This window comes from Berghia stephanieae, chromosome 2 (genome assembly GCF_034508935.2).
Source record: "Berghia stephanieae isolate SIO BIC M18660-M18661 chromosome 2, UCSD_Bste_1.3, whole genome shotgun sequence".
Lineage (NCBI taxonomy): Eukaryota > Metazoa > Mollusca > Gastropoda > Nudibranchia > Aeolidiidae > Berghia > Berghia stephanieae.
The window spans coordinates 78,820,891-78,847,045 of NC_088361.1; the positions used below are offsets into that span (position 1 = coordinate 78,820,891).

General features: G+C 34.6%; 1 protein-coding gene across 2 annotated transcripts in view; it reads left to right on the forward strand.

Moving 5' to 3' along the window:
- The first annotated feature begins 1,377 nt into the window (after nucleotides 1–1,377).
- Nucleotides 1,378–26,155, forward strand: part of LOC144965581 (kinesin-like protein KIF11) — a 45,376-nt gene continuing 20,598 nt past the window's right edge. Inside the window, exons 1-19 of one of the 2 annotated variants that reach the window (XM_078901078.1) lie at nucleotides 1,378–1,626; nucleotides 4,584–4,811; nucleotides 5,198–5,339; nucleotides 7,923–8,045; nucleotides 9,545–9,669; nucleotides 10,111–10,201; nucleotides 11,437–11,503; nucleotides 13,539–13,617; nucleotides 15,543–15,639; nucleotides 16,095–16,190; nucleotides 17,177–17,265; nucleotides 19,321–19,408; nucleotides 20,348–20,557; nucleotides 20,887–21,094; nucleotides 22,281–22,453; nucleotides 23,552–23,677; nucleotides 23,884–24,051; nucleotides 24,564–24,620; nucleotides 25,496–25,557. In XM_078901078.1, coding sequence (XP_078757204.1) covers nucleotides 1,571–1,626; nucleotides 4,584–4,811; nucleotides 5,198–5,339; nucleotides 7,923–8,045; nucleotides 9,545–9,669; nucleotides 10,111–10,201; nucleotides 11,437–11,503; nucleotides 13,539–13,617; nucleotides 15,543–15,639; nucleotides 16,095–16,190; nucleotides 17,177–17,265; nucleotides 19,321–19,408; nucleotides 20,348–20,557; nucleotides 20,887–21,094; nucleotides 22,281–22,453; nucleotides 23,552–23,677; nucleotides 23,884–24,051; nucleotides 24,564–24,620; nucleotides 25,496–25,557 — 2,285 coding nt within the window. In that variant the 5' untranslated portion in view covers nucleotides 1,378–1,570. The remainder of the gene's footprint in view (nucleotides 1,627–4,583; nucleotides 4,812–5,197; nucleotides 5,340–7,922; nucleotides 8,046–9,544; nucleotides 9,670–10,110; nucleotides 10,202–11,436; nucleotides 11,504–13,538; nucleotides 13,618–15,542; nucleotides 15,640–16,094; nucleotides 16,191–17,176; nucleotides 17,266–19,320; nucleotides 19,409–20,347; nucleotides 20,558–20,886; nucleotides 21,095–22,280; nucleotides 22,454–23,551; nucleotides 23,678–23,883; nucleotides 24,052–24,563; nucleotides 24,621–25,495; nucleotides 25,558–26,155) is intronic. The other variant, XR_013644062.1, reaches the window with a different exon arrangement.

Below are 26,155 nucleotides of genomic sequence, written 5' to 3' on the forward strand. Positions count from 1 at the left end.
TAGGTGTCGCCAGGGTGACCAGATAGTATTTTATAAATAATCCAAATTATTACGAAAAACAAGTCAAGATTTTTTTTTAAAATTCCAAATTTTCAAAAAACACAAAAAATAGATAAATAAGTAAACAAAATACCGTGAGCTTTTATACAGAACAATATCTACTAAGCGAGCTCAAAGCGCTTTACAAGGGGTTCCTGTCCAACAGCAACACAACACGTATGAGGTAGCATGACCCATGTTAGGCGATTGTTGTTTGTCTCCAGAGAAGGCTACATTTACTCACTTTATTTTTCACTTCATCTATTGGCTCATTCCGGCACTTCTAGTTTTTGGTTTTTTTGTTTGTTTTATGGTTAATCTGGTCTATTTAAATGTAATTTATGTGTAAAATGTTTTAATTTAAAGAAATTTTGTTAATTTTTTTTTTTTTTTTTTTTTTTGATTATATTTTGTAACCTTGTATTTTTGTTTTTTGTTGTTTGTCTCCTGACGAAGGCCAAGGGCCGAAACGTTTACTTTGTGTTGTTCCATTATATGTCCCATTTACTCAATTTATTTTTCTCTCCATCTTATTGGCTCATTTTGGCATCTCTAATTTGTTTTTGTTTTTCCCATAGTGTGTTATTGTTATTCCATAAAATAATAAGTAATTTTGAAAATTTCTCACAGGCAAAATAATAACTTAAAATGACAATCATCATATGCCAAAAATAATCAAAAAATAGACAGTTTGGGTTTAAGTAAACCAACCTGCAAACTGCAAACCTTGGCTGGAGCATCAATGCTCCGCTCCCGAGATCTTCACTTAGATTATTTCGAGTTAGATAAAAAAAAAAAAAAAAAATGAAAATGAAATATGAATCATAATGAGCTTCACAATGTTTCACTTATTTCCACAACGGGCTGCAAGGAACCAAACTTCAATTCATACAGTACCAGAGACCTGTTAGGTACAAATACCGGCACCGACGGTCTGACACCCGAACTCATTTATGGACCTTATGGTTATCAGACCTGCATATAAGTGCACGTCGACCCTCATCCTTTCTGTCACTCAATAAAGTCTGAGTCGAGAAGTAATTATATAGGCTACGCATAAATCTTGTATCTGAGAACAAAACAAGTCTAGTCTATGGGATCAGATTGGTTATTTTTCCAAAATGATTATACGTCTCGGTGTTTGAGAGTTTATCCATTTATTTTTCGGACACACACTCGTTAAAAAAGCGCTTCAGTCTTGGATGCATCAATCAAAATAATTTCTATATTTTCCATTTACACTTAATGTGTATCAAATCGTGAAAATAAATTCCAACTCGTGACACGGAAAACAAACTTTTTGAACTTTTGTACTATTTGATAAAGAGGATACAATTTGAACTGAAAAACTTCCTCTTTGTTGTTGATTGGTCGTTTCCAATTTCAACGATGATTTGAACTTCGAAAGCAACTTGTGTTTTTGTTTTCATTTTTCATACAGTCTCACCCGTTTGCTTTTAAATTCTTTTGATATTCTTTTTTCTTTGAGGATCATTGTTATTGTTATCATACTTTGGCAGTATCGTAGGAAATGTCTAAAAACTCGAAGCCAAAAAATCAAAATATCAATGTGGCTGTTCGATGCAGGTAAAGGAAAAAATCATTTGACTTTGACTTTGATAATGATGATAATGAAATGATAAGGCAGCCGCTATTTTCATCGTACGGTGAAAATAGTCTGTCATGCTATATTCACCGTACGGTGATAATAGCCTGACAGTGACAGTGTGTAGGAGGCTATCTTCACCGTACGGTAATATCTTGAACGATTTTCACCGTACGATGATGATAGTTGGGGAGACTTTTTTCACCGTCCCGTAATATTGGACGATTATCATTGTACGGTGAGTGGTAATAATAGTGTGGGAGACTTTGTTCATCGTACCATCTTGTTGGACGATTTTCACCGTACGGTGATAATAGTGTGGGAGACTTTTTTCACCGTCCTGTTATATTTTGGTAGACGATTTTCACCGTGCCGTACGGTGATAATAATAATGTGGTAGTATTTTAAGCATCTGGTTCGTTCCGACGTAATACTGTTTTGAGACGACGGGTCACATATATTCAATATAATGGTGTGGAAAGCTATATTCATTGTACGGTGATGATAGTGTGGGAGACGATTTTCATCTTGCGGTAAAAATCGCCTGACACACTATTTTCACCGTACGGTAATAATGGTGTGGAAGGCTATATTATTCACTGTACGGTGATGATAGTGGGGCCGACTATTTTCACCGTACGGTAATATCTTGGTGATAATAGTGTGGGAGACTATTTTCACCGTACGATTAATATCTATGTGGACGATTTTGACCGTACGGTGATAATAATAATAGTGTGGGAGACTTTTATCACCGTACGGTAATATTTTGGTGGACGATTTTTACCGTACAGTGATGATAGTGTAGGAGGCTTTTTTCACCGTACGGTAGTATCTTGGTGGACGATTTTTACCGTACGGTGAAAATAGCCTGACACACTATTTTCACCGTACGGTGATAATGGTGTGGAAGGCTATATTCAGTGTACGGTGATAATAGTGTGGGAGACTATATTCACTATAACGGTGTGGCAGGCTATATTCACTGTACGGCGATAATAGTGTGGGAGACTTATTTTTACCGTACGTTCAAAATAGCCTAACATTTTCACTGTACGGTGATAATGGTATCTTGGTAGTTAACAAACTTTGCGGCATATGTGTTGAACCCATGACCTCAAGAAGTCAGTGGTAGCGGCTCAAGATAGACATAGAGATTGAAATCACTATTTCTCGAGTTAGCTCATACTCATACAGTAGAGCCACGCCCTCCCCGGCCAGGTGTTGTTGTTGTACCAGAAAGGTCGCGGTTTCGAGACCCCATCGCCGCCACGAAATTGGAAAGCTTCATCGTTAACTGTAACTAATTCTGAATCCGCCATCCTGTCTGTATCATTATAGCTTTGAGAGGCCTTCCGAAAGCTCATCATGCCGAATATTCGCTCCTAAGAAAAAATACAACCTAGTACCTTTAACTACCCCTAATAGGAAAAAAACTAAACAAAAACAACCCTCGGACTGCTTTGCACTGCCTTTCAATACCTCACAAATCAAAATGGCGGCCGAGATTCAAAACAATAGTCAAATTAGGAAATTTTTAACTTTCACAAATCTATCAAGGTATGTTCTATATGATGACAAATTGAATAAATAAACGTCTGACAAAAGGTCCAAAGTGGAAATACAAATTGAAAGAAATGCTATTACGAGGAGCTTTCGGGAGGCCTCCCTTGTTCTTGGCAAACTTTTTTTTTTTTTTTTTAACTGGTCTGCACGCAGGAAGAAATGATGTCGGGTCGAATTCTAATGGTCTGGATGCAGAGGCACATATATGTCACAGTTAGTATCCTGGCTTCTGATTGGCTAATACATATGGTGAAAATAGTCTTTCAGGCTATTATCGCCGTACGGTGAAAATAGCCTAAAACACTATTTTCACCGTACAGTGAAAATAGTCAGTCCGTATTGATAATGAAGTGGCATTTGGGTACTTTACCTCTTTAGGGCCATTCCATGTCAAGTGGACCAAATTTTCGGAAATTGGGTTCAGCATTAAGTCCTTTCTTCTTTTTTAAATTTCTCACTTTTTTCACATGCTATATTTAACTGGAGAACATTCCAACACACAAAATGATAAATCTAAAGGAGCTGGATATTTTTTTTTCATTCATGCCATGCCACCCTGATGATATATCTGAATCTGAATGAGTGTGTAGTCGTAGTCTACAATTATTGAACTGTTGTTGCATTATTTTGCACTTTTTTCAACAATAGATAAACTGAAAGCATTGAATTTATTATCTGTTAAGAGTTTGTCATAAGCCAAATATTTTAAGCTTTGTTTGTTATCTGTGTAATGTAATATAAGTCGATTTTGGGGGTTTAAATAATTTATTGAGTTATCCCCCTTTGTAACTTAAGATTGATATACTTAGGTTCTTTGCATGTGATTTTTACCACGAAGCACCTCAAAATACAAGGAAAGCTTCCATGCGCTTATAGAAGTAGTGTATCTGCACAATATATCAAATTTTGAAAAAAATCCCAGCCGACATCTTTGACCGTTTTGAGCCTTGAAGTTGACAAAAATTTGCGATTTTGGTGCACGTCGAAAATTTGTAGTACTAGACCCATATTTTTGCTATATTATGTTGGACCATATGTTATTTATTGAGATACAAATCAGAAAAAAAACAACCTTCAGGAAACAAATTCGTTTTAACTTTGTGCTTTTATGCTGGTTTATCACGAGTTTGTAAAGAGTTCTCAATGTACGTTTCGGACCACCGCCTCTTCTTCAGGAAACTTAGTGGTTTTTTAATAATGTTTTTGTAAAGATTTCCCAATGTACACATTAGTAGTCGTAATACATTCCATAATACAAAAGTATTTGAGTATTTGATCGATGGGCCAAGACATTGTCCTCCTTTTGACAAATTGCTATTTTCATCACTGGATAAACATATAATTAAGTATGCGTGCATTTGATTTGTTTCAGACCCATCAACAGCATTGAGAAAAAGCAAGGTAGCTGTTCGATTCTGTCTTGTGACAGGGTTAAACATGAGGTCACAATTAAAGAAAAAGGTGGGATTCATCCTTTCACAAAGACCTACAACTTTGATCATGTCTTTGGTCCTGACTCGCTTCAAATTGATGTCTACAAAGCTGTTGTCAAGCCTGTTGTGGAAGAGGTCCTTACAGGATACAACTGCACTATATTTGCGTATGTCATCCTGTGATAGTTTATGCTCAAAAGTAAAAATTAGTATTGTTATCTGATTGTTTATCATTTATTTTTGTGTGTATACTAACTAGCATTTTGATATTGTGAATAGATGTCACTGGTGACCAAATATATTTTTAAAATAGCAGGAAATATCATTATGAAATGTCTCATGAAATGCTAGATGTATTATTTTCCTTTTGAAATCTGGATCTACTAATAGATAAACATAGTAGAATGTCTTTATGAATGTGCCTTGTAAATACTCTGGCCTTAAAAGTCAATAACAGTGGTTTTAATAAGTCCATTGTCCCTTTATAAAACATTTATTGTTTGATTTTCTTTTTTTTAAACTGAATATTTAAATTTCAAAATGTGTTTTGCAGTTATGGACAGACTGGTACGGGTAAAACATTTACAATGGAGGGAGAAAGAAGTGGCAATGGAAACTTGAGCTGGGAAGATGATCCCTTGTCTGGTGTGATCCCGAGAGCTCTCCATCAAATTTTTGATGATCTTCAAAAGCAGGTCTGATTTAGATAATCATAAGCAAGTCTTGAATGTTATATCAGGGCAATTATATGCTCGGTAAAGGTCCATTCGTGCGTGAGAGTTAGTATAGTTGTAATATGCAGTGGTGCCAAAACTCCGGTTTCACCGGAAAAAACTCCGGTCTGGGGCAAAAAATTCCGGGTTCCGGGCAACTTCCGTCAAATTCTGGTGAGGTCAATTTGTTTCAAGGATACCCCCCTCCAACCACCACATCATCATCACTGCCACTAGTATTACAAATATCATCACTACCACTACTACTGCAACCACCACCGCATCATCATCAGTACCACAACTACTACTACAACCACCACCACCACCACATCATTATCACTACGACTACCACAATTACCATCACCATTACAACCACCACCACCACCACCACATCATCATCACTACCACTACAACCACCACCACCTCCACATCATCACTACTACTACTACAACCACCACAACAACATCGTCATCATTACCACTACTACTGCAACCACCACCACCACCACATCATCATCATTGCAACTACCACTACTACTACAACCACCACTACCACATCATCATCATTGCAACTACCACTACTACTACACCCACCACCAAATCATCAGTACCACCACTACTACAACCAGCATCACTACCACTACTACTGCAACCACCACCACCACATCATCATCACTGCAACTACCACTACTACTGCAACCACCACTACCACATCATCATCACTACTACTACTACTACAACCACCACCACCACATCATCACTGCAACTACCACTACAACCACCACCACCACATCATCATTACCACTACTACTACAACCACCACCACCACCACATCGTCATTACCATTACTACTACAACCACCACATCATCATCACTACCACCACTACTACTACAACCACCACCACCACATCATCATCACTACTGCAACCACCACCACATCATCATCACTATCATTTGTACTACAACCACCATCACCACCACATCATCATCACTACCACCACTACTACAATCATCACTACCACTACTACTAAAAGCACCACCACCACCTCATCTTCATCACTACCTCCACTACTACTACTACAACCACCACCACCACCACATCATCATCACTACCACTACAACCACCACCACCACACCATCATCACTACCACTACTACTACTACTACAACAACCACCACAACCACATCGTCATCACTACCACTACTACTGCAACCACCACTACCACACCATCATCAATACCACTACTACTACACCCACCACCACATCATCAGTACCACCACTACTTCAACCACCACCACCACCACATCATCACTACCACTGCTACTGCAACCACCACCACCACATCATCATCACTGCAACTACCACTACAACCATCACCACCACATAATCATCACTACTACTAATACAACCACCACCACCACATCATCATTACCATTACTACTAAACTACAACCACCACCACCACATCATCATCACTACCATTTGTACTACAACCATCATCACTACCAACACTACTACAGCCACCACCACACCATCATCACTACCGCTACTACTAAATGCACCACCACCACCTCATCTTCATCACTACCTTCACTACTACTACTACAACCACCACCACCATCATCACTACCACTGCTACTACAACCACCACCACCACATCATCATCACTACCACTACTACTACAACCACCACCACCATCTACACATCATCAAAACTACAACTACCACTACTACTACTTCTACTACTACAACCACCACTACAACATCGTCATCATCACTACCACTACTACTACAACCACCACCACCACATCATCACTACCACTACTACTACAAGCACCACCACCACATTATCATCACTACCACGACTACTACTACAACCTCCACCACATCGTCATCACTACCACTACTACTACAACAACCACTATCACATCACCATCATCACTACTACTATTACTACAACCACCAACACCACATCATCCTCACTACCACCAGTACTACAATAACTACCATCAGGTTTTGGCGCTTTACTTCATTGGATTAAGGAAACTTTGGGATTGTATTTGGTAATTTGTTTATGTATCATAATATAATTCTAATCAGTTATCTATTTAGAACTATACAATATGTAAACACAATGCCAAAAATACTATTCCAATTCCTTTTTCTTGTGTGCGGAAATTCCTCTTTCGGCATTAAAATTCCTACGAGTGGTGTCTGAAACTCCTGTGAGCCAAATTTAAAGTTGGCGTCACTGCTTGTAATAAGGAAAAGAAATGCTACTTTGGTGTTTTGGACTTGTCCCAACGCCCTGTTAAATTAATGATATTTGAAAAAAAAAGAAGAAAAATAAGACTTGAAATGATTTCTCCATTTCCTTACATCATCAAATTATCTGGATATTGAAAAAAAAATGTTTAATTAACGTGTTTTTTTCTTCTTAGTATTATGAGACTTATTTCAAAATGAAAATTATTGGTGATTTTCTTTACGGTTTTCTTTCTTTCATTTTCTTTTTTTTTTTTAAATAAATTTTTATATGCATACATTTTAATTTTGTTTTTATCCTAGCCTGATGTAGAATTCTCATTACGAGTTTCCTTTATGGAGCTTTACAATGAAGAGTTGTTTGATTTGCTTGGCTCTTCATTGGATCCGTTGAGACTAAGAATATATGAAGATAATTCAAAGAAGGTAAGTACAGCTTTAACTTGTGGAATCTAGATATTTAAGTTATAACATTTTCAAGATTCTTATTTTGTCTGGAAAAAATTAAAGAAGCAAACTTGACTATCAAACAAATGATTAACAGATTGCGTTCATTTATGACAGTTTTTAAAATGGACTGTCTATTTGAAAAAAAAATAAACTTGAGCTTTTATATAACACAATATCCACTACACTTGCTCAAAACGCTTTACAAAGTTTCTGAGTTTAATGAAAATAGTGTTTTGTCGAAGTTTGAAATTTACTGTTGTTGAGATGCTCACCTGACCTGAAAACAAGTCCTTTCCTCACACCAAATGCAACACTGCTTTTTTATCCATTCAAAATGGTGGTGTGGTTGAATGAGAGTGTTAGTTTGAGAAGGAGAGAATTGAAGGGGTGATTGCAACATTTCGTGTGACTGGGAATTGAGATTTTGAACGTTTCAATGTCTCCTTTGCTGGTTTTTTTTTGTTTTTTTTTTTAACAGCAATCCATGAAAATTTCCCCACCTGTCTTTCCGACTTGATCATTAGATCACATCTTGAAATCTATCAGAACTTCTCTCATAGGTTACTTTAATGAATAGTCCTGTCCATATTTTATTTGGTTTGTTAAATATTTTTTTAAGGGTGTTAGAAATTCCTTTCTCTCTCTCTCTCTCTCTCTCTCTCTCTCTCTCTCTCTCTCTCTCTCTCTCTCTCTCTCTCTCTCTCTCTCTCTTCTTTCTTTCCTCATCCTCCCCCCCCCCCATTGCTCATACTTCAGTGTTTCTGCAAATGATACAATTTACCATCAATAAACTACTACAACCACCACTACCATATCATCATCATCATTGTTATGACCACATCATTATCAATACTACAACCGTCACTACTATCACATCATCATCATTACCACCACCACATCATCACCATCTTTACTACCACAACTTATAACTGCTACCACCACATCATCATCTTCCTACTGCATGGGGGGGGGGGGGGGGGGGGATTGGCTTGTTTAAAGATTTTAAAATGTTTTCATAAAATAAAATAAATTCCAGAGTTCAGTATTTGCCATCAAACCCTTGATTTATTTATCGCGGGTGGTTGGATGGGAGCATCACCCCTGAATCATATACCTATGATGTTCGCATGGGTGTACGATCCGATAGTGATGTCGTTTCTTCTTCTCTTTACTAGCCTATCCTGCTTCTTTGGTTTGTATTTTTGACAGGGGATATTTTTTTTCCTGTAAATCCTCTGCCTGTTTGTTCTTGGTTATTTATAATTTAGCTTATGATATCTTTAGGTTATGCTTTTGATTGACATTTGTACTATTTTTGTTAGATTGCTTGTTTTTTTTTGTTTCAGCGGTCTCTCATATAACCTCAATTGTGTTGGAAGAGACCTAAAGCAACAAACAAACAAACAAAAATTTATTTATCACCATTTTTTATTTGGTATTTTGTAACTTTTTCATGTGACAATGCTTACATTTAGGGATCAGTCATCATATCAGGCTTGGAGGAAGTTGTAGTCCGCACAAAAGAGGAAGTTTTTGATATTCTCCAGCGTGGTACTGCTAAGAGACAGACAGCTGCTACTCTAATGAATGATGCATCAAGGTGATTTCATGTTTGGTTATAAATGCTCGAGTTTTTTATATATCCTATGTAATTTGCAGTTGTCACTTGAAGTGCAATTATTGAATTCAAGAAAATTGGCGGCTAATAATAATTCATGGGGTTTTTTTTTTTTGCCCTGGATCTTGGATCTTGCTATTTGATAAGTAGCATTTTCCATTTTAAGAAATCTATGGGTTCATGTGATTTTCAGTTTCAGCATGATCAGCTGCTGAATCTCATGATGATTTCCACCTGTATGAAAATATTCAGATATAACATTTCACAAGTTTCAGTAACTGACTGCATTTGTTTAAAATTATAAATTATTCCTTTCTTCCTTTCCTTTATGGTTCTGCCATAGCATATGAAGGCTCTTATAACAGCATGTTTTCTCTTGTCGTGCTATAACCTTTTCCCCTCTTCCTTCTTATAATATTTCAGCCGATCTCACTCTGTCTTCTCTGTGACAATCCATATTAAGGAAAATACTTTGGATGGAGAGGAGCTTCTGAAGACTGGAAAGCTCTATTTGGTAAGTTGAAATTTTGCTTCATTATCTTATTGTTTATTTTGTTTTATATCCGGAATATAACATACTCCATGCTTTTTATTTTTCTCCCTTAACCCTCTTAATGCACAGAGCCACAATAATGGCTATCCTGGTAGACTGCGCAGAGACACGATTGTGGCTTTAGAACCCATCTTGTTTATTGAGTATGTTTACTTGGTTTAAATATATCTGGTCCATTTAACCTGCCATTCTCCATTCGTGAAGGTCTCAATCTTTGTTTTGCTGATAACAATGCATGTCACTGTCGTTATGTACTATGTCAAATGTTTTTCTACCCTTCTTATATTTTGTTTATATTTTTTTTCTCATACTTCTCCCTTATATAGTAATAAGTGAACTCATATATTGCATTGCTTTCATTTGTCTGTTACAAACATGAGCATTTCTGTTTGTTTTTCTCATTGTCTTTGTAAAATATACGTTTTTGATGGTTTTTGTAAATTTTTTAGAAAATAAGTTCATGGCAAATCCATGAGCTGAATGACTTTTGTATCTGAGTAAAATGAAAAATAAAACTTTCATCTTATATCATGTTGGAAAATTATCTTTACAAAAATGTATTGTACCAGATTCAAATGGAAATCCAGATTTTTACTGACATTTTGAGTGCACTATACTTTTTCATAGCGGCCAGCTGTCCTGATGTGTCAATCTGGAGAAAGAAAAAAAATTGGACTGTTTATATGTATGGAAATTATCCTTATGTGTCCCAGCTTTTTTGACTAGCAAATTAAAACAAGAAACAGAAAAAGCTCTTATTCTAGATTATCTTATATAATGTCCAAACAAACTGCTGGTTTGGGCCGTGACGGTATTGTACATTAGGGTGTCCCGTTTTAGCTCTGCTGTGCTTTTTTTTTTGTTGTTGTTGTGCCTCAAGTGGGTTAATTACCAAGAAAATATTCTAAGCAAATGATATGCTTTTAGTCTGAGTTTTAAAACAGAACTTTTAATTTTGGATTTTATCTAAACATTAGTCTAATGGAATTTAAATCTCATTTCTTCAGGATTAAAGCTTTATACAGATAGAAAAATTGATGATAAAGTATCTCAAAACTTAAAAAATAAAATTTATCCATCTGTTACCCAACTTTGCCTTCTCAAAATTAATTTATTCTTGACTTTATCTTATTTTTCTTCCCTTAAAATGCCTATTTGGAATGTAGTATAATTTATTCTATTTTCATTTGAACCAGGTGGATCTTGCTGGCTCCGAAAACATTGGGAGGTCTGGAGCTGTGGAAAAAAGAGCTCGGGAAGCAGGTAACTTATTTTTCCTTCTTATATTTTATTGTCTGCAGACATGTAGATTCTTCTGGGACCTTCTCAGTTTTGAAGTTTTAATTTTTTTTTTTCCCCCAATGCAGATACTTAAAATTTTGCTTTGAGTGTGACACGGATCTGCCTAGATATGAATATAGAGTTCCAGTCATCTATAAAAAATAAAACATGCTTTTGGTCTTGTTTAGGTAATTTCAGTAATTATCACAACTTTGTCATTCAAAATCACATATATAGGTTTTAAAAGCTGCCTCTTGAATAAATGTATTTGAATCAAACTAATTTCATTTTTATTTTGTAATGCACATTTAGTGTGCATTTCCCTTTTGTGGGATGGAGGCTCTTGGCGCATCATGCTTAATTAAAACAGTTTCAAGTGTTGGTAGTTATAATAGATTGACAATCAACATATAGTTTGAGCACAGATAGCCATAAGCTCTTTATTAAAACGGAAGTTACCAACTGGAAGTAAACAGGAACTCTTTCTTAACAATAACACAAAAGGATAACAATGGGCGCTAATCGTAATAGTAATATCAGATACCCAAACATTGTATCGATATCGGTATCGATGATACTTTATTACATCCCTTCACCCTTAGTAAGGCATAATGACATTAAAATAATAAGAGAAATAAGGAACCGTCAATTATGGCAAATTATAGATTAATAATTATTTACAAATCCAACCTCTTTGGTGGAATAATTATTCTCTGTGACCTTCGAGGCACAATTTGACCTTGATTGAATGAGCTTCCCAATTGCTCTGAGTTCCTAGTTTGGCTGTTAGTGTTAGCATTAGTTGGCGCGCAAGTAGGTCCAACATTAAGAGGATCACCAGTCCCTTCAGTGGTTGAACCAACTGATTGTGCAGGTGGCTTGCCTGATGTGAAGCGCTGATCTCTCGGTGGACTGTCAGTACACTGAAACTCATTGTGTGGGTTTATGTCAGATGGTACAACTCTAATTTGATCTTGGTGTCTTCTCTCAATGACACCATTATCTGTTTGGACTCGAAATGAAACAGGACCTGTTGCTTTGATAATTGTACCAGGTACCCATTTCTCTTTACTAGAGTAATTTCTAACAAATACTGTATCATCAACATCTATCTCCCTATCGCGAGAAGTTTCATCATGATAATACTTTTGGGCATTTTGTTTTTGCATAACTGACTGCTGAACTGATGGGTGCAGGAGGTGGGGAGTGGAAGTTCTTTAGCAGCACGCAAAGTTCTTCAAATGATTTATCTGCAGGCGAGTTTGGTTGGCACAGATCTTTCAATATTCTAAATTGTTTGGGGCCTACTACTGTTAGTAGCACAGCAGCTTGCTTTTTATCTGATTCTATGTCATTTGCCATGAAATAGAACTTGAGACGTTCCAAGTAGTCCACAATGGATGTCCCTTCCACAAATTCTGAGATGGTCCCAATGGTAGCCATTATTTTGGTTTAATTTACGTAATCAATAAAAATATTTGAATAATTACTTATCTGGCTCTTTTAAGAATTAATATGTAGCACTTCGGCTCTAGATGACTTTATCTCGTCGCCATTTATAATAGATTGACAATCAACATATAGTTTGAGCACAGATAGCCATAAGCTCTTTATTAAAACGGAAGTTACCAACTGGAAGTAAACAGGAACTCTTTCTTAACAATAACACAAAAGGATAACAATGGGCGCTAATCGTAATAGTAATATCAGATACCCAAACATTGTATCGATATCGGTATCGATGATACTTTATTACAGTAGTCATCTATAGAAATCATTTTCAGGGTTACAAATCTAAAGAATATTATAAGAATTATGAGAATAATCTAGCAATGGCTTTTTCTGTTTAAAATGCCTAATCACAATTGGCTGTGCCCATTATTATTATTATTGCTTTTGTTATTATTTTACTGCATCTATTTGCAATCATAATGACATCATTACATGCTTCAATTTATTTCCTTGCTTAAGTTCACTCTTTTTATTTCTTCTTCTTTCTTTTTTATCATTGTTATAGGCAACATCAATCAATCCCTTTTAACATTGGGTCGTGTCATCACTGCTTTGGTTGAGCATGCCCCTCATGTTCCATATAGGTATGTAAAATATATTCGTTTGTTAGTAGATGATGATAAGAAACCCTTATTTTCATTTCTTTAAAAGAATAGAAAATAACGCAGATGTTCTTTAAAAATTAGTAAGCTTTCAGATTAAAAATGTAGCCTGTCACATTGTAGGATTGTTCACTGTTGTTGTCTTTAATTGACCTTTAGCCCTGATTTAAGATTGCTTTTTTAAAAACATATTAAAACTTAGCATTATTTTCTAAATGAACATAATAGACCCAATTTCAGTTGTTTAAGATTTATTTAATTGTTAAAAAGCCATGGTCTGTGATAGTTATTGCTTAGAAATTTGTACTCATATATCATCACAAATTAAAATTCAGCAGATCAAATTACAGGGTGATTCCATAAGAATATTGAATCGATATTTTAAAAGAGAAAAACTATAGAAAACACTAGCTTGGACACATATGTAGTACATACCTTTACGTTTTTATTTCATGATTTATAAATGCTCAGGCAACATCAAGCCGATTTAATAATTCATCCCCAATGCAGCATGTCACGGTCCACCATGTTGATTGCAGCTGTTATTCGATCTCTCAAGTCATCATTACTCTGTGGAATGTAAACTTAGTCTTTAACATACCCCCACAAGAAAAAGTCACACACAGAAAGGTCCGGGGATATCTGGCAGGTCAAGTACAGAGAGCAGGTGTTTTAGCATCTCTCCTCCCAATCCAATACCGAGGCATGTTTTCATTCAAATAAGCCCTGACTCCAATATGCCAATGAGGTGGTGCTCCATCCTGCTGAAAGTCATTCGAATTTGGTTGCAATGAAGTGAATATTTTGGATGGTTTCATGTGTAATCATCACTTTAACACACCAGACAGTGGTTTGAGGGATGGCAAATTGAAGACTTGCTTGACATGTAGACTTACATGGGCTCCCCATAAACACATCATTAACCCACTCCATTTGTTCCTCTGAGCTTATGGTCTTTCAGGACTCTTTCCTTTACACATGCATCCACTCTCTCTAAACTGTCTAACCCACTGTCGAATGCCCTCACAATGTGGCAGATCATTGCTTCTGTTCTGAAGGCACGTGACACCATGACAATGGCGTTTGTTTTTGAAACTCAGTACGTCTTTTGCAGAGGAGTCCCCATTTTTAATAGATCTACCCACAATTCAGCTACACTGGACGTTATATTAGCAGTGAAATTGACACCACATCAAACTTAGATAACTACTCTAATTCAGTCCACTACAATGCTATATACTTTAATCAACTGCTTAATTATTTTGGTGTATTCTTTTAGAATCACCCTGTACAATGGCTTAGCAGCCAACTGTCCTGATTTGGCAATCTGCAGAAAATTTTTTTTTTAAATGGATTGTTGATATATATGGAAATGACCTTGTGCCAGGATTAATCCTTTTTTGACTATCAAATTTAAACAAGAAACAGAAAAAACTCTAAATCAAGATTATATCTCTGGGTAAGACTTTTAGGTGATCTCAAACTGAGTGCATGGGTTTTGCTCTTGGAATATACATCTGTTCCCTATTGGTCCAGTTTCCATTTATCTTACTTCTTCTTGGCTGTCTTTATTGTAATTCGATAATTTTTTTACTTTCCCCTTTTCTTCCTTTGTATTGGTGCTGACATGACCTTAATGTGTTGCAAGCGCTGTAAAACCATTAAAAACAAAAACAACAAAGCGCTTAACACTAACAACATCAGTCACTCAAACATACAATATAAATCTAAGCAATTTATACAATTTTTTATATATTAAACAGAAACGTTTTAAGATGTATTGAAGTATACATGTAGTTATATTTAGAAAGTAGAAATGAAAATGTTTCATTTTTTTTTTTTCAAAATTATTTACTCTTTGTGCATCTATTAATTGTTAACTATATTTTTCCCTGTAATCTCTATAGAGAAAGTAAATTGACCAGGTTGCTGCAAGACTCACTCGGTGGGCGTACAAAGACATCTATCATAGCAACAATCTCTCCTGCAGCATGTAACTTTGAGGTGAATTTCTTGTATGTTTCATCCCCCCTTATATAAATATAAAAGATTCTTTTCCTCTTTTCTCTCCAAATCATTCTTTCAGATTCTCAAATTATGATATTCTTCTCTTAAAGGGGGCTTTAGTCATGTACAAAGTAAATTAATTTAACCTAGAATATTTGGTGGTCAGTTGTTACAACAATATTACTCAAGAAGTGTCACTTTGTTCTTTTCATTTGTGCATCTTTTAAGCTCACATTTATGAAAACCTTAACTTTGTTGTTTATTTATCCTGCACATTTTATTGAACAAGATTTCGTATCTATTATAATTTTGAAAATACAAGAGTGACCCAAGACTTTTCAGGGTACCCTTGAATCTTAATTTCTCCAACTGACTTCTTTGTGTAGAGGCCTCTGCTGATTGTAAATGATCAATGAATTGTTATTTTGTAATTTATGTATATTTTACCCCAGGAAACAATCAGCACTTTGGACTATGCATTCAGAGCAAAGAACATTACAAACAGACCTGAAGTAAATCAAAAACTTACTAAGAAGGCACTTCTCAAGGTTCGTTTTTGGTGTTTTTAAAAAAAATCAATTTTTATCAATACTTGATGTGATATTTTATAGAATTTCTAAACCATTAAATTTCATGTTTTATAAATTGGGCGAATTTTTCAATTTATTATCAATTAGTGATTCATAGATCTTTGGGGATATACAAATATATTTCTTTTTAAATAACGTCTAACTGATGTTTAGCCAGACTGTGCCATATCTGGTTTATTGATCATGTATCGTGATCAGCTCCATTAATTGTATAATTTACCATGAAACTTGAAATAACACTAAATTATTAAAACAATCATTGATATTTGACAATTATGTTCCTACACGGTGACTACAATTTCACGTTTAAACTAAACTTGAACAGTACACCAAAGTTATCAAATGATTAAAGCATAATTGAATACCCCTCAAAGAATAACAGATGGCACACGTGGTGTTAACATTTGACAAGCAAACTGATTTTTTAATGAGTTATTTGACTTTTGCATGCCTTGTGCTAATTTGAAATGTCCCCCTAAAAATGCAAGTTGGCATCATCTGTATTGAAATTTTTGAATACATCAAGGATGAAAAGTTTATATTTTAAATCTAAATCCAAAATATCACAATTTTGTAAACTATGAAAGAAATTTTTGAATTACATGGGCCATAACTCTGTCAAATACCAATGAATGTTTTTGATATTTACAAATAGATTCCAAATAAGATGTTTTTAAACTTTTCTTTGGTGTGTATAGAAATTTACATTATTTCATTTACTATTATTTTTATTTTTTTTGTAGATTAGGGCAGCCATTTTTTATTTTTAGAATTTTATTTGGGGGGGGGGGGGGGGGGGGGGGGGGGGGTCACGCCCTGTTGAAAAAAAAAGAAAGATAAAAAGCATCCTCTTGGATAACATAAATGCCAAATATCTTGTCACTTAGCAAGCCGACTACACAGGATTTTAAACATTGTTAGAAAATCTTTTATTTATTTCATAGGAATACACAGAAGAAATTGAAAGACTTCGAAGGGATCTTCAAGCATCCCGGGAGAAAAATGGTATCTACATTGCAGAGGATAACTACAAGTAAGTTTGAGCAATTTTATTGTCCTTCATCGTTTTATATAAAGATTTGTGTCATTTAAAGTTATAAGCTGGGTTTCTTTTTAAAAAAACTGAACTTGTCTTTGTATGTTTTTTCTTTCTGTTTATGCACCTGGTGATTGTGTGCCTCGCTCAACTTACATTGGATAGAGGCTGTAGAGACTGTTTTTGTTGTGTTTGATTTGGATGTGTTATGCTTATGTTTGGGATGACAAAAATTTAATTTTAATCCTATTTACAGTGCACTCTGGATACGTCGACGTTGTTTAGGTCGATTTTTACCCAAGTCGATGTTTTTTCTTGGTCCCTCCCCCTTCTTCCTCTATAACATTAGTAAAAAAAATATTTAAAAATCCACATAAGTTGATGTCGCTTAAGTCGATGTTCTTATCACTCATGACCACAATTAAATCACAAATAAATAAGTATTTCCACTGGTTAAAAAAGCTACAAGTAAGAATTTTCATTGGTTAAAATATCTGCGAACGATTGCCGCACACCGATGTGATGTAGGTGCTTTGCCTGGTGTCAATGTACATAAGTAGTATCCAATAGCTTTGATTTATCCATCTCACATTTTACATAGTCACAACTTCAAGTTCAAGGTTTTTAAAAAATATATTTATTTTGGTTCTAATCCCAGGCCATCCTATGTTACGTAATGGCCCTCTTAATTAGTATCAATTATATCAAGACTCCAAGTCAAGTCTACAACTACAATGGCAAACCTATCGCTGAAAAGAAAGATCCAGCTGATCGATGCAGTTGAAAAGTCTAAGGAAATTGGCATACCAGCCATTTCTGTCTCGACGATTTACAAGAAGCATGACCTTGACCTAGAGGCTCCTACGCTTTTCGCTGAATAATTCCACTTAGTTGGTCTACATTCCACATTCAAGGCAAACATTACGCTTTTCAGCTTACCAATCCAGGAAAAAAAATTTTTTTAAATCTCTAGTAAAAAAAAAAAAAAAAGGGAGCTATGGATCTCCTATGGTCAATCAACACACATTTTGTGTGTCTGATTAGTCCCTTCAAAGTGTGTGCAGTTGATGTCAAATAATATTTTTTAGGGAGGGGTTGACCGAAGTATTATTATTATGTCAACTCCAATAAGTGAGGTCAATAACCTAGGTAATATTATATGTTGGCTCCGATTGGTAGTATTATTGAGTACAGTCAGCTTCTTTCCCTTTTTAATTTTTGCCCTGTGTATTTGTGTGTGCGTGCGCGCGTGTGTGTGTGTGTGTGTGTGCCTGCACTTGCGTTTGTTTAATTAGGTGTGTGTTGGGGGGTCCTGACAAGGTTAAATCTATCCATTCAATGCTTTACTCTGAGACTGCCAAGGCCTGTGTCCTCTATTATTATTTGACCCCCTTTTTAGTCTTTAAACAATCTGCACATTTTTACATATTGTATCATTTGAGTACTTTTGGATTGTCTATTACATTTTCTGTTGTAAAGCATGCCAATAGTCAATAACAGTAAGATGATTACGCTTTTTGATCTCAAATACCGCTTTTTATGTATTCTGATTTCTCTTTGGGGCTATTGGGGGTAGGAGCCTCTGATGACCACTGCAGGGACCTCTACTTCTCTTGTCAATTTGATGCGACCAAGTAACATCAGCGGAAAGCGCGACATGAAGGGTCATACTTATTCTAGATGGGCTTGTTTTGTTCACACCCATTTTTGCGTATTTGGTTACACTCCGGCATCGTCTTATCCGGAGTCGACTGTATTTTTAAAGAAAAAGAATGTGCATTTTAGGTTTTTATTCTTATTTTTTCTTGTCACTCAAAAACTGTTTGATTTTAGTGAAAGTATTTTGCTTCAATCAGTTACCACTGATCATTTACTTTATAGGTTTCTACTTCAACTGCAATGATGATATGTCCAATGAGTTCGGGGCTTGACGGGAAATTATGTCAGTTTTTTTTTTCCCCATATCCTCCCTACTTTCAGAGTAAGTGAGTGCTCCTGTATTAAACAACCTATTTTTCGAATTGTTTATTTATCATTGATATTTTTTTCTAGCTTTATTCAAAACAAATTAGCAATGCAAGGGGATACACTCCAGGAATATGAGGACAAAATTGCAACATTAACACAAGAAATGAAAACTGTGAGTAAAGACATTGTGACATTAGATAGGCTTTCATTCTTAGTTTTGTAGTTTAAATAAATCTTTGTGATTTTATTATCACTTTTCTTTTTCTTCCTCTTCTTCTTTTTCTTCTTCTTCTTCTTCTTCTTCTTCTTCTTCTTCTTCTTCTTCTTCTTCTTCTTCTTCTTCTTCTCCTTCTAATGCTATTTAACTTGACTAGATCATAAATTTCACTAACCTATAACCCTGACAAGTTGAAAAACGGCGCTTGGTGATGCAAACACATTTAGTGATGGGAGGCAGATTTCACACTTGACTATGAATATTGGTAGGCAATACTAATGCCTAGGGTCTCATGCAACCAAGAAAAACTCGAAATTTTGAAAATATTTTTTAAGTCCTTGAAAACTGGGGAAAACTTTAGTATTTGGTTGGAAATCGTGTAAAATAAACGGGAATTTAATTTTGTTAAGAAAAATATTGACATTTACGTCTCAGGTTTCCGTTTTAACTGCTGGTACCTGTGATAGGCTTCCCTTGGGTCTGGGTTGTATTCCAATGTCAAAATTTAACTGAATAAAATGTTGCACAAACCTAGAGGACCTTGAAAATATAAACTTGACTTTGTTTATAGCTGAGAGGTGGAAACCCTTTAATGGTGTGTAGTAGTGCTCGTAGAATTGTGATATAGGGGGGTAAAGGATTGTGCACTTATTAGGGTCGGTGCGCTAGGATAACATGATATCTTTAGATAAGTCAATGTGTTGGTTTTGTTTCTGAGATAACAAAAATTTGACTGCTAGTGTTACTTTTCTGTACTAATAGTTGCTTTGAATTCAATGCAAGTTTTGCAAAATCTCTAATTTGGAAACTTATATCTTGATGACAGTTATATCAAACCATATTTCATTGCATTTAATTTCCGCCTGTAATGTTTTTTTTGTTTTTTTTTAACAGCTGAATGAAATGTTTAATGACACAAGGGAAGAATTAATTTCAACAACTGACAAGCTTGTCACAACTTCAATAAAGCTTGATGAAACAAGCAAAGAGCTGGATACCACAAAAGTAGACTTGAAAGAGACCAAACAAGATAGAGATGAGCAAAAGTTTTTAGTGGCTGAGCATTTTAAAAATGAAGGGTCTCTTTTTACTGAAGCAAAAGATGTAAGTCTTCTGAATCAATGATTTAATGTTATTTTAATAATCAGGAAACATAATTTAGTGTCATTCTGCTCTTGGCAATAGAGCTGTCAAGGGAGATTGGCGATATTAGCCTATATTGCTCTTTACTTTAGCTCTTAAGTTGTTTGTTAGGTATATTGTCTTTAAAAAAAATTTAAGTGGCATTTCTAGCTCCACAATATATAACTTTGTTATCTGTCCGAATCAAAAGTCTAATTTAATTAATAAATTAAAAAAAAAAAATTTTTTTGACAGATTACTTTTTTGCAGCCTTTATTTGAATGCAGCTTTTTAAAAATTTTCTATTTCAGCTCATGTCAACTGTCGAGACAACCATATCAGACGTGGAAGGACTCCATGATAAAGTAGATAGAAAGAAGGCAGTGGAACAACACAATGAAAGTGCTCTCAAAGCTTTCACAGAACATATTACCAATCATATCACTGACTTGGGGAAGACTATGACAATTATCAATGAAAAAAATAATGCATTCGCACATCGGTTATCTGATGCCATGGGTTTGTTTTTTGTTTTTTTAATGGTTAGATGAATAAACCATACATTTATGACCATGTATCATGGTTTCATGTAATGATGAATCAGATGATATAAATTGAATTTGAAATCTTAATTGTGCAAATAATTTTAATTCATGGACCTGTATCTGAAGCTTGAACTTGACTCGTAAAGCATGTGGCAATACTGAGTAGATAGCATTTGATTCCCTCTAATTTTTTAATCTGGATCCGATTTTTAGCACTGTTTTCATTAGTTGTGAAGTATAGTCAAAAGCGTAAGATGTATTGAATTTAAGTAACTTAACATTTTTCCCTCAGTTTTGCAGACCTGCCTACTATCACGAAAAATTTGTAGAATTACGAAAATCTGGTCCCAATTTCGGAACTTCCTGGGTATTTCTAAGCCATTAAACTTATTGAAAATGAAAGTTGATGCCAGACTACATAATTTTAAGTATTTTGTTTTTGTTATTTAATCCTTGTGAGAGATTGTTGATTTTTATTAAAGTTAACTATAATGACTACTATTTTATCTCCTAAAAATTACGAATTTTAAAATTTTCAAGACAGAATTGGTCTATATTAAATTTCTGACAAAATTAAAAATTAGAAAATTTTAAAAAATAGGTAAATAGTTGTCATTTCTCCAAAGCAAATAACCTTTGGTCAATGGGTTAAGGTGTTCAAATGAAATGATTATAATGAAGACATATATAGATATATGTTTTTATTTAACACAATGAAGTAGGATTCAACTACATAAAACCAATTCTGGGATTATTTTCAAATTCAATTTTGGCATCTTGTTCATGTCACTATAAAGCCAGATTTAGGCAGTATTTTTGGCTATATTTATTCACACTTACTTCTCATTTCCTCATCACGTAGAACGTCACTTAGTGGTATTCATATTTTTTATCGCAACATTCATCAGGTGGTAAAACTAGAAGCATCTATGTTCACTGAGTTCCATCTAAGCCCAAAATTCCAATATATTGTGCCAGTTTTGGATTGTCTTAGTTTTACAGGCTTTTCGTTTTTTGTTCCATTCTGAAGTCATAATGTTCAAATTCTAATTTGGGTTAATTCTTTAATGCACTGCTGTTTTATTTTTGATTTTTATTTCAAACATTTTGTGTGATTTTCAATTATCATTTCTTTCTTTCTTTTTTTTTTCTTTGATCAGATGGCTCAAAGGCTAGTCATATCCGGTCTTTGTCTAATCTTCAAGACAAGATGAAAGACATGAAACATCTTGTCCATGAGAAAACTGGTGTTTTATCAGCTCAGCAGCAAGAAAATCAGAAATGCTTGAAAAGTTTTGCTGAAAATTTGGATAAAGAAGTTGATGTGATGGTGGTAAGAACTTATTATTTTAACATTGACAGTGTCAAATGAATTATGGTTTAATCACAGTAACTCGGTGGTTTGAATAAAATAAAATTCAGCCCAATTCTTAATATTGCTGTTATAATGATGATAATAGTAATAATAATGATAATTATTATTATTGTTATTATTATTATTATTATCATCATCATCATTATTAGTATTATTAGACGCGCCTTTGCAGTTATGATGTTGTTGAGTACATATCTTTGCTCTCTCTCTCTCTCTCTCTCTCTCTCTCTCTCTCTCTCTCTCTCTCTCTCTCTCTCTCTCTCTCTCTCTCTCTCTCTCTCTCTCTCTCTCTCTCTCTCTCTCTCTCTCTCTCTCTCTCTCTCTCTCTCTCTCTCTCTCTCTCTCTCTCTCTCTCTCTCTCTCCCACTGTGTGTCAAGTTCTATTTTCTGTTCAGTCAAAACAGTCAAATGTATAGTTTTAGTTTTGGGAGATGATTTTTTTTTTCCTTGTAAATCATCTCTCTGTTATGTATTGTTGGTTATGTAATCTGTAAACATTTGAGTGTGTTCCTCTTAGTGAAATCCTGTGTTGGCGTCTGGATGAGATTTTAAGGTGATCTCAAACTAAGTACATTGATGTTATGCTCTTGGAATCTACATCATTTCCCTATTTGAACCAATTTCCCTTTGTCTTACTTTTTCTTGGGTGCTTTGATTGTCAATCTAGAATATTTTGACTTCCAGTTCTTTTTACTGGCGCTGGTATGACCGAAATGTGTTGGAAGTGCCATAAAAACCCTTAAAAATAAACAAAAAAGGAAGTTGAAGGAGTTGTGACATTCTGTCCACATACAAGTATTTGCTGTTCTAAATGGATTGGATTTCCTATGCTATTTTTTTGGTTTGTTTCTGTTTTATTTTCTCCGTATATCCATGGTTATACTATAATACATCAAATTGAGTTGGAGCAAAAAAATCACCTTTGATACACTTTGTTACAATCCATATTTGATGTGTTAGTATACCAAGCTGATTGGACTGATTTTATTTCACACTAGTTGTCTCCATCAAATCTTCGATTTTTGAAGATCATTTATTGTCCTGTCCTTTTTACAGATGAAGAGTTTGACTAATTTTAATGGAGTGAGCAGCAGGATGATGGCTAAATTTGATGAAATAAGTAAAAACTCTTTGTCAAATGCTGAGCTTGTCACATTAATGAGAACAGCTGTGCAGGAACAAGTAAGTTTATTTATGACAGTTTTATTTTTGGAAAGGGGGGAGGGTGGATGAATTTTTATGTACAATTCTTTCAATGTAACTAGTTTGTTCAGTTTTTAATATAATTTAATAAAGATGCTCATATTTTGAAACATTTATTAGTAATTGTGGGAACTTTTGTATTTGTAAGGTGAAAAAAATTATGAATTCTTATCTTACCCTTTAAGGAAAAAGAACATGCCGTTTTACTTGGAGGCTTGGTGAATGACATAAAATTGATGATGGGAGAATTGGTGCAAGTTGCAGAGGATTATCAGAAAAAGGAGGTTGAAAATTTCAACAGACTCAAGGAGGAAGCAGAGGATACCTCTCGACAAATGGCAGAATTTGATGAGGTATTTGCTATGATTTATACAATACTGTCTGATTTATGGTGAGGTCAGAAGCTGTAATATTGTTTATTTTTATGGATATGATTTAAATGACTTTTGAATTTCTTATGACTCATAATGTAAGAACTCAAACTTATATTTTAGAAATTGCCAAGCCTTAATATAGTCCCAATTTACATTTAAAATTAATAGTATTAATGATGATGATGATAATAATAATAATAATACAAAGCATTTCCACAATTCTAATTTAAATTAAGCTCCTTGGTTTGTCAAAGAGTCTCAGTCAATATTTTTTAGCCTTATAAACAGGCTTTATTTGTGAATTGACATTTGCATCAACTTTTCAATATGGTCATACTGTTGAAGCATTTTTATATGTTATGGTGAAAATATGAAAAGAAAAATGTCACTCAGTGCTTTTTGGTTGTCAAATATAGAGATAACTCATTTGTATGGTGGTTGCTTTTGTCTGATCTTTGATATTTCTGTGATTTATTCTCTTTGTTTTTCAGCAACTTCTATCCCTTATTCAAGCAAGAAAAGAAAGGTTTTCAAAGCATGCAAGTCATGTGAGTTGGAAATTTCAACATCTGAAATCGTGCCTAGCCTCATCTTTTATTTTCAAACATATTATGTTAACCATTCTGCTAATCATGTTGATTTTAGGGATTGTTTAAAATAGTATAAATTGCAGTATAAGAAATCCTGATTTGATACTATGAGTTTAGTCCGGAATTGTATGTGTGGTACTGTTTTTTAGTAGTCAATGAATGGGACTGTCTATTTTGCTTAGAACCTATTTCAATTTAAGGTAATTCTGCCAAGCAGGGTTGCCAGTTTGGCATTTTAAATGCCAGATTCCAAAAATCTGGCATTTTTGAAAACCGTTTGGCATTAGAAAAATCATTTGGCATTTGGCATTTTCATTTGGCATTTTCTTTTCTTGTATATTATACTTCAAATGACACCTTTTCTTAATTATTTCTAAACGCGTAAAAACAAACATCTTCACATTTCTTTTTCATTCTTAAAATCCAACCGTGGTGTAGTGGTTTAGCACTCCACTTAGTAGTCAGTAGGTAAATAATTACCCCAACAGGAAATTTAGTATAATTCAAAAAAAAAATAAAAAATAATAATAATAATAAAAGAAAAAGAAAAGAAAACACGCAAGCCACCAGGATATGATAGTAAATTGTCTATCAAAAGTGAGTAGTTTTCTTAGTGGGGGTGGGAGTCAACAGACTTTGGCATCTTTTTGAGTGTTTTGGCATTTTTTGAGTCTTCCCCTGGCATTTTGTTGAAAAATAATCTGGCAACCCTGCTGCCAAGGTATACTTTTTATAAGCACTTCTTTTATTTTTCTCAATCTCATCTTCAAACATTTTCCTCGGATTGATTGATTCAATGATTTAATTAAAGTTTATCTTTTACTTTCTATTAGCTTCACAATCATACGTCAAGCCATGTGTCGAATATGACATCATTAGAGAAGGAATTGAAGAGGTATAGTGATTTTATTTATAAAACTTAAAAGGTTTATTCAAGAAGTATGTTATGTTTTGCTTTTTTTGGAAAAAAAAGTTATACTTCTGATATCTTGTTTTTTGAAAACATGGAAGTTATTAAGAACAAGAAAAAAAAGAAATTGTAAGATGAAAAGAAAAAAAGTCGGACCTGATAAAAATAAATTAAACTGTGTAAGCTATCCATTATACAGGTGATCCCTGTAGGGTAGTTAGTTGTGCTTCATACTTAACAAACAAAGGGATCTGTATCGGTTCAGGGTGTGATCAAGGTTGTTAATGCTGTTTTCTTTGTATTTTTGAATAACCTTCTGTCCACCAGCAGTGATTGGATAGCTGGCTGGGTCTAATAGATCTCATGGAAATTACTTTGCTATAGACCACTGTTGATTATCTTCCACGGATCCACAGAATTCTAGGATTTATGTGTTTTTTCTCAGAAATTTTCCACAAATTCTACCTTGTCAAACAATTTCCTCTGACAAAAGCTCAGGTCACGTTGCTAAGTGGTGGATCTATGGAAAAATGACCGGCATGAACTTTAATGACAGTTCCATTTCTATGACATCAGCCTCCCT